This window comes from Nicotiana attenuata, unplaced genomic scaffold, assembly GCF_001879085.1.
Source record: "Nicotiana attenuata strain UT unplaced genomic scaffold, NIATTr2, whole genome shotgun sequence".
Taxonomy (NCBI): domain Eukaryota; kingdom Viridiplantae; phylum Streptophyta; class Magnoliopsida; order Solanales; family Solanaceae; genus Nicotiana; species Nicotiana attenuata.
The window spans coordinates 230,171-237,462 of record NW_017670995.1 but is presented as its reverse complement, the minus strand read 5'-3'; the positions used below and the strand labels follow the sequence as shown (position 1 = coordinate 237,462).

The window sequence follows — 7,292 nt, the reverse complement described above, 5'->3', positions numbered from 1 at the left end:
TTCGAATCGGTTTATCGATAAATCGAATCGATTATTTGTTATCGAAATCGAAATCGAAATCGAAAAAATCGAAACCTTATTGAAACGATAACGATAAGCATATGTATAAATCGATAATCGATAAGTAATTATCGATAAGGGTCAAAATCGAATCGATAAATCGAATGCACACCCCTAGACTGTAGACACTTGTTAAATGAATAATTACCTATTTGTGTAGATTAATATAACATACAGAATGTATATATATTCCGCTACTATTTTGAAAGCGGCTATACAATATTATTTTCCATAATCTATACCCTTTCCTTTACCCTAAGTCCCTTACCCTATTATTTCCTCTACCACATTTAAGGAATAATCATATTTAAAGATCAAGGGAATGAAGTTCAAATTAATGGAAAACAGAATTAGCCGTGATGATGTGTTTTGTTTTGTTTTGTTTTTTTATACCGTTGGAGTGTTGGTGGCATACATTTGATCCCTTACTTTAGTTTTGTTGCATTTGCTTGTTGACACAATTTTTATATTGTAAATGGTGTTCGTCTTATTTTAGCTTCTTTTTGTCCATATTACTTAGGCGCGTTTATAACGATATACTTTTCGTGGAATCCCGCAAATTTTCTTATTGGTGTAATCGATAACCGAATCGATAAGCCCCCAAAATTGATAAATCGAAATCGAGAAAATCGAAACCTTATTGAAACGATAACGATAAGCATATGTACAAATCAATAACCGATAAATAATTATCGATAAGGGTCAAAATCGAATCGATAAATCGAATGCACACCCCTAATTCCATGGGATATCCCACTGTTGCACCAAACAACCCCTTAAGCCTCAAATAATATTAAACTTTTTAGAGCTTCACATCTTTAATCTGTCAAGAAATTTTGCTACTCAAGACATCGTTGTGGCTAACATTAAAGCACCGCCGCAGGACCAGTGAATACAAGATTAGGACAAGTATCAAAATAGCTTGTACGCCTTGATTTGTCATACTGTAGGTGGTGCAAGGCTGATAGGTTTTCAGCAATAGCTAGAGCTGTGGCCAACTTCATTTCTTTCATCTACTTCATAAATTATGTTATTCAATTCAAAAGACTTCAACTGTGGCCAAGAGCTTCAATGCCTTCTATTGTGATAGCTGTGTGTGTGTGTGTCAGACTAAACTTTTTAACAATGGGAGCTTTTTAACTACTTCAACCAAGCCTTCGCATACTATGCCATGGCAATTTGCAATACCAAGTCTTTTCATTTTCCTTACCTGGTGAAAAACACAAAACTGAAACAACGGCAGAATGAAGCAAAATTACCAAACACAACGCCTACTACAGAAGTATAGTGCAAGCATACCATAGGATAAAACAATTTGCTACCTTAATTTATCAACCTTTAAAAAAATATATGCATAAAAGACAAGTAATATGTATCTCTGCAGACATGTTCTAGCAACAAAATAGTTCCTTTGGTGCTTTATTTATTATATTTCTGCTAGGGGAGTGTAAAAGAAGACCACACACGACGGTGCATTAGCTTTAACCTATTGATGAATATAGGGGGGAAGAGTGGAAGAAGGGAAGTGAGCAAATGGAACTTCAGAGGCAACACAATAAAAAAAAGCACTTGAGTAGGAGAATTTCTCGATAGATTAAACATGTTAAAGTGCCCTTGTGATGCTTTGATAGGTTTACAATTACTATTTTAGCCTTGGGGCATGCACTTGATGAATATAACATGTCTGATCAATACATTGGTTTTGAAAAGAACTAGTGATTCCTGTACATTAGAGTTCCAGTAACCTGGTTGTGCATTACTCAATAAAATTCAATCAGCAAACATCTGAAGAACTGGTCAAAAGCCAATAATTTGCTTAACTATCAGAAGTTGGATGTTGGAAATAATAATCAGGTGAATTTGAGTCGCACAGAACCAGCAGCCAAGCCTTTACCATTCTCTCAATAATCATTAATAGAGAAGAAATTATTCTGAACTAGTACAACGGAAGTAGCTTTTATACACAAGCTCAAAAGAGGAGAGTATAAAATACATAGCAAACTTAATTGGAGGGGGGTTCCAAAATCCTTTGAGGTACGAACAAAAGAAGAGCAAGAGTTATCTAGAAGTCGTAGAAGTCACCTTAGATGCAAAAGGAAGAGAATTACTTTGGTCATTCTAATTACAATCAGCTATAGATATATACAGAACTAAACACTTCACCTGTTACTGTAGCAAAAGGATGTCATGATAACGCAAAAGCAACCAAAACCTGCAAAATACCGCGCCTGTTCTGCATCAAATAACTATTTTGTTTTAACCCTTCCCTTTCTATATCTTGCGGTTGAACAGAACAAAACAAAAGATGGATGAAATAATGCTGGTATTCAAATCATTGGTTCTTACCATCAGTGATTTTCGGTTTGAATATGACCTTCGTAAAAGACAACATTTTCGTCCGGATACTTGCTGCTAAATGGATTTAGTCGTAGTAGTCATTATAATCATCATGGTCCTGATGGCCAACGCTGGTATCAGATAACCAATGGAAGTCATCATCAGATACAGAATAATCACTACTTTGATCTGAGTAGTCAGCACCACGAATTGAATGATCAAATATGTCAGCATCGAATTGATAACCATAAGTGGAATCATGAGGGAGCTTTAGATCGACAATCTGTTGTTTACATCTTCTTCCTAAATCCCCTTCAAGATTGAGATTATAACAGTGGCGTACATCCAGCGATTCAAGGTGTGGACAGCCATCAAGAATGGCCTGCAGGCCTTCATTTGTCAAGATATTTCCAAAGAGCATCAGGTGCCGCAGTTCAGGCATACTTCTGGCAACAGCTAGAGCTTGATCATCACATAGATAACGCGGAGGACTAAATCCTAGAAATCCATAGGCATTCGATGTAAATGACTTGAGTATAGGGCAAGAATGACCAATAACTTCCATATCATTGTGGCTAATAACAGAGAAGTATAGATGCAACTCCTCCAACAGAGGGAAGTTCTTAGCAGCTGCAGCCAAACATCCGAATAAGATACAATGACACCTAACAAGTCTAATATGTCTGAGCTGACTTGATCTGTTCAAAAGGTTTCCAAATTTGATTACTTTAAGAGAACTTTTATTTTAGTGGAGGTCATGAAAAGTAATGAGAAAGTATAATATGAAACAACAGCCAGAGCACCTTTAAAAAAAGTAGGTTACTGAACCATCAGTATAACGTGAACCCAAGAAATACAAATGAACTTAGCAACAAAAACATGGGAAAAGTGTAGTTAACCACCAAAATGCACAGGCGTAAAGCAATATAAATCCTCAATATGACACTATCACCAAAAAGCAGAGAAGTTTTTTGACATGAACAGAAGATGTAAAGCCACACTTAAAACGCACTATTCAGTTCCTCCTTCCCCTGTCACTCTCCTCTTTCGTTACCTTCTTTCTTCCTAGTAAATTCTATATTTGTGAGCAAATGAATTGCTGCTTCATCTGCTCCTAACATCAGCTACATCTTAGCACTTCATCCAGCATTAATCATTTCCTCCTTCTGACTGGCTAAAATGATAATCAGAATATTACTATTTTCTGCTTTGTTCTTTCTGCAGAAGGGATAAAGAGGAGACATACCACTTTACTTCCATTATAGATATAAACCGAGTTTAGCGGGCATCGGACATACCAATACCAGCAAACTAGTTCACACTCTGCAAATTAGCATTTCTCATTAACGTTCTCGTAAGCCAAAGAGTTGTCATTTTCTGGTTACTTATCAAAGAAAAGAGTCCTTTTTGGTTGTCCCAACTTTTGTAATATTTCTAGGAAATCCTGTTTCAGCTTGCCCCTATTCTATAAGCTCCTCCAGATGTGTATGATCTTTAGGGAGGGTAATCACGAACTGCAACTTACTCAAAATTTGAATGATATTAGCTTAAACATTAATGTATGATGTTTCTGTATGTACTAGGAATGCAATTGTATCAAGCCCTTAACACGTACTTCAGGCATGAACTGACATTCACTTGGAAATGTTGGGTTAGGTACTGGCAGAAGGACTCGAGCACAAATAAATAAAAAGGTGTTAGGCTAAGGAAACTGGCAAGCCAAGATCCCTTATTCAGTAAAAGTAGTTTTACATTACATACACGTGCATCCTTTACAAACCTTGCAACGTACTTCCTTCTTAACCGCATGTGTAGATTTCTTTTTTCTTATAAGGTGTAGAATGCTGGGTTTATCTAGTTGTATTATAATAAATGATGGGTCAATCTAATATTGGAGCAATAATCTAACAGCCAGAATATATCAGAATGTAGACAAACTTATGGTGGGAATGAGGCCTTTTCTTCTTCAAGCATCTGGTTCCTCTCCTTCCCAAAATTGCATTTTTCTCCTCAATCATCAGGGAAGATTTTTGTCTTCTTCTCCCTGACTGTTTTCTGATTCCCCTATTCATCTCTCTGCCAAGCATCTCTTCTTCTTTATGTAAAGAAACTTAAAAATCCTCAAGGATATCAGCTGTAATGCTATTAATCTAAAATCACGGACTCCAGACCCTCCATACAAAGGAGGAGTTGAAAGAACAGCAAATTCCAAAATCTTGGTGATTTCACGGTATGCCTACTGCATTCACTAAATATTTGCATTATTATTTCTTCTTCTTTTTTTTGTTGCTCATTTGCATGATAATGATTCGGAGATCTTGCAAAGTGGAACCATGCAGTACCAAACACATAATTGATCTTCCAAAGAACAAGGCCTTCTCGAATAAGCCAATTCATTTAGTACCCTACAGATCCACTCTTTTTCTTATTCAAAGATCAGCCCTTGGCTCTTTGTTTTCATATCAAGAATTGTCAACGGGGCTTCTCACTTCCCAAACAGATCCTCTTACATCTAATTACAAACCAAGAATACGCAAGAAAAATACTTCGAATTGTTGATTTATTGTCAGAGATAAATAGTTCAGTATCTAATGGAAAACATTAAAACTAGAAACCAAACAAAAATCCTCAATATTAACATAATTTCATCATTTTCATAAATGTTCTAGGGAACTGTAATATAGCTTTTCATGATAACTGTTTCAGCATTACATCGGAACTTGGAGTTTAAACACGTGGATTTCACATTCTTAACAACAGGACAAAGCTCGAAGAAAGAAGCAAATTTCAAATCAAGCTCAGATTTGACCCAAGTACATGATATATAGGGATTTCTGAGTTCAAATGATACAAGTTAACAAATAAGAAGGAAGCAGTAGAAGAAGAAGGCAGAAGAAGAAGCAGCTTAGCAGTTAAAGCTGTAACCGAAAATCTGAGTTGGCAGCTGATGTGGCAAAGTTAGTTACAGCAGTTATAGTTAGTTAGAAATTAGTTTACAAGTTGTATTTCTAGAATCTTCAGCTGAGCATATATAGTTACATGAATTGTAATTGCTGGATACTTTTGAAAGTTAATACACTCTATTCTCTCTAAACTCCTCTCTCTTGAGCTATACTCTCGCAATTGCTGAATATAGCCACCACCTTCTTGTTGTTTACATCAAGGATCCACCTCGATTCAGCTGAATAGTCGTCGTACTTATTAACTATGTTTATTGCTTGTAACAAATTAAGAGTTAATATCAAAATAGTTATGGAAGTTGGCATCTAAAAAGGTACGCGTAGAGGTTTACAACAGGAACCTAGTGATCTATTTGCCCCGGGGGTTTTGGACTAACGGTTAGAGCACAACACATGATGTGTTGGTTAGGCGCACATCACTAATTTGAACCTTGCTGCAAAAATCCTGGTAGTATTTAAGCCGGGTTGGTTAAATGCTGTTAATGAAAATAGTAATTCATTATTTTTAACAATAGGTCCTGGAGATTTAATTGGAGAAAGGTAGAGGGACGGTCACGGCCTCATTACCAACTGAGTTTCGAACCATACACCATCACTTTTTGGGGATTTCTCCGTTATCTAAGAAAAGAACCTAGTGATTCTTTCCACTAGATTTAAATAGGGGGCAACAAATCAACGGCAGGGAAATGGGTGGGATTCTAAGACCTTTGGTCCCTGTAAGATCAAGGATAAGTCCATTCCCACAGAGTCATATAAATAATGCTTCTGGCCCTTGATCTGTTCATAAAAACCCACTGAAGGTATATCTAAAAGTTAATAATATGAACGATTCTTGTTAAAAGCTTGCACTTTTGAAGCCCCTCGCGTTTGAGTAAAGCAGCAGCCCAGACATAGATCGTATTAAGCGTTTAAATTTTACTAGATTACCTCAAGCTTCACGGATTAAGCAAGACTTAACAATCACTGCATATGCTCTAATTTTGGAGCTAGAATTCAAGATAATTTATTGTTAAGAGAAGTGATTTAGACAATTTTTATTGTACCTCTCAGCAATATGGTTGAACAAGTCGATTTCGCCAATATTCTCTATGTTAATTTTGAGTAACTGGCCTTGGCTACGATCCACGGCGACCTTACACATCTCAATCTTATCCAAGTCATAGCGCAAGTCGCTATTTACATCATTTATCATGTTAATGACTCGCCACATAGCGGGGTCATGGCACACCTTCCACCACGTACTACAAACTCTCTGAGCATTGTTCAGTATATCTATCACTCCCACCCGCTGCAAAATGTCTTCCGTGATTTCCAGAGGAAGCTCCACCCACGGCGGCGATGGCGGTGGTGGTGAGGAGCGAGATGATGTGGCTTTTAGGTTCTTCTGTTTGGCTCTCCGTTTTTTCTGCTTACGCCTCTTTGGCCACGGCATTTTCTTTTCCTCCGCATTTCTCAAGGGTTTTGCCTTTAATCTATATATATATATATATATATATATATATATATATATATATATACACACATATTGTGTCCAAATTAGCAAGACAAAGGAAGCTCAAAGAAATTAATAAGAAGAAAGAAAATGCCATCAAATTAGTCTCAAAGGGATACCCACCTTCAAGACGAGCCCAAATCTGTCAAAATAATTAGCCCATGTAGTCAAACTCTTTTTGAAAACTAATGAGCCCAAATATAACCTATCAGATTTTCTTTTAAGCCCAATACGCCTAGTCCATCTAAAAGAATCCTCCAGAAGCTCTTATCTCGGCCGTAGGATTAAAATAAAATGATCCAATGATCCTCCTTTCTTAAAATTTAGACCTCATCATATTAAGATTTGCTAGGGTTCCCCCATCTCATTCTGGCCGCCATCTTTGTCTTCTTCCTAATCCTTTCTTCTCTTGGACAAAATTTTAACTTGCTTTTACCATGAAA

General features: G+C 36.7%; 1 protein-coding gene across 6 annotated transcripts; it reads right to left on the bottom strand.

Moving 5' to 3' along the window:
- Window positions 1-742: 742 nt before the first annotated feature.
- On the bottom strand, window positions 743-6,814 carry LOC109205106 (putative F-box/LRR-repeat protein 23). 6 transcript variants are annotated; one of them, XM_019367783.1, is made up of 4 exons: window positions 6,401-6,814; window positions 2,407-3,095; window positions 2,224-2,293; window positions 743-1,270 (listed from the first exon to the last, which is right to left on the bottom strand). In XM_019367783.1, the coding sequence occupies exons 1-2, from the start codon at window positions 6,787-6,789 to the stop codon at window positions 2,483-2,485; spliced, it is 1,002 nt and encodes a 333-aa protein (XP_019223328.1). In that variant the 5' UTR covers window positions 6,790-6,814; the 3' UTR covers window positions 743-1,270; window positions 2,224-2,293; window positions 2,407-2,482. The 6 variants fall into 6 exon arrangements, with proteins under 6 accessions (XP_019223328.1, XP_019223327.1, XP_019223326.1 ...); XM_019367782.1 differs by having other exon boundaries at window positions 2,224-2,288; XM_019367781.1 differs by having other exon boundaries at window positions 744-1,270; window positions 2,224-2,272.
- Window positions 6,815-7,292: the final 478 nt, after the last annotated feature.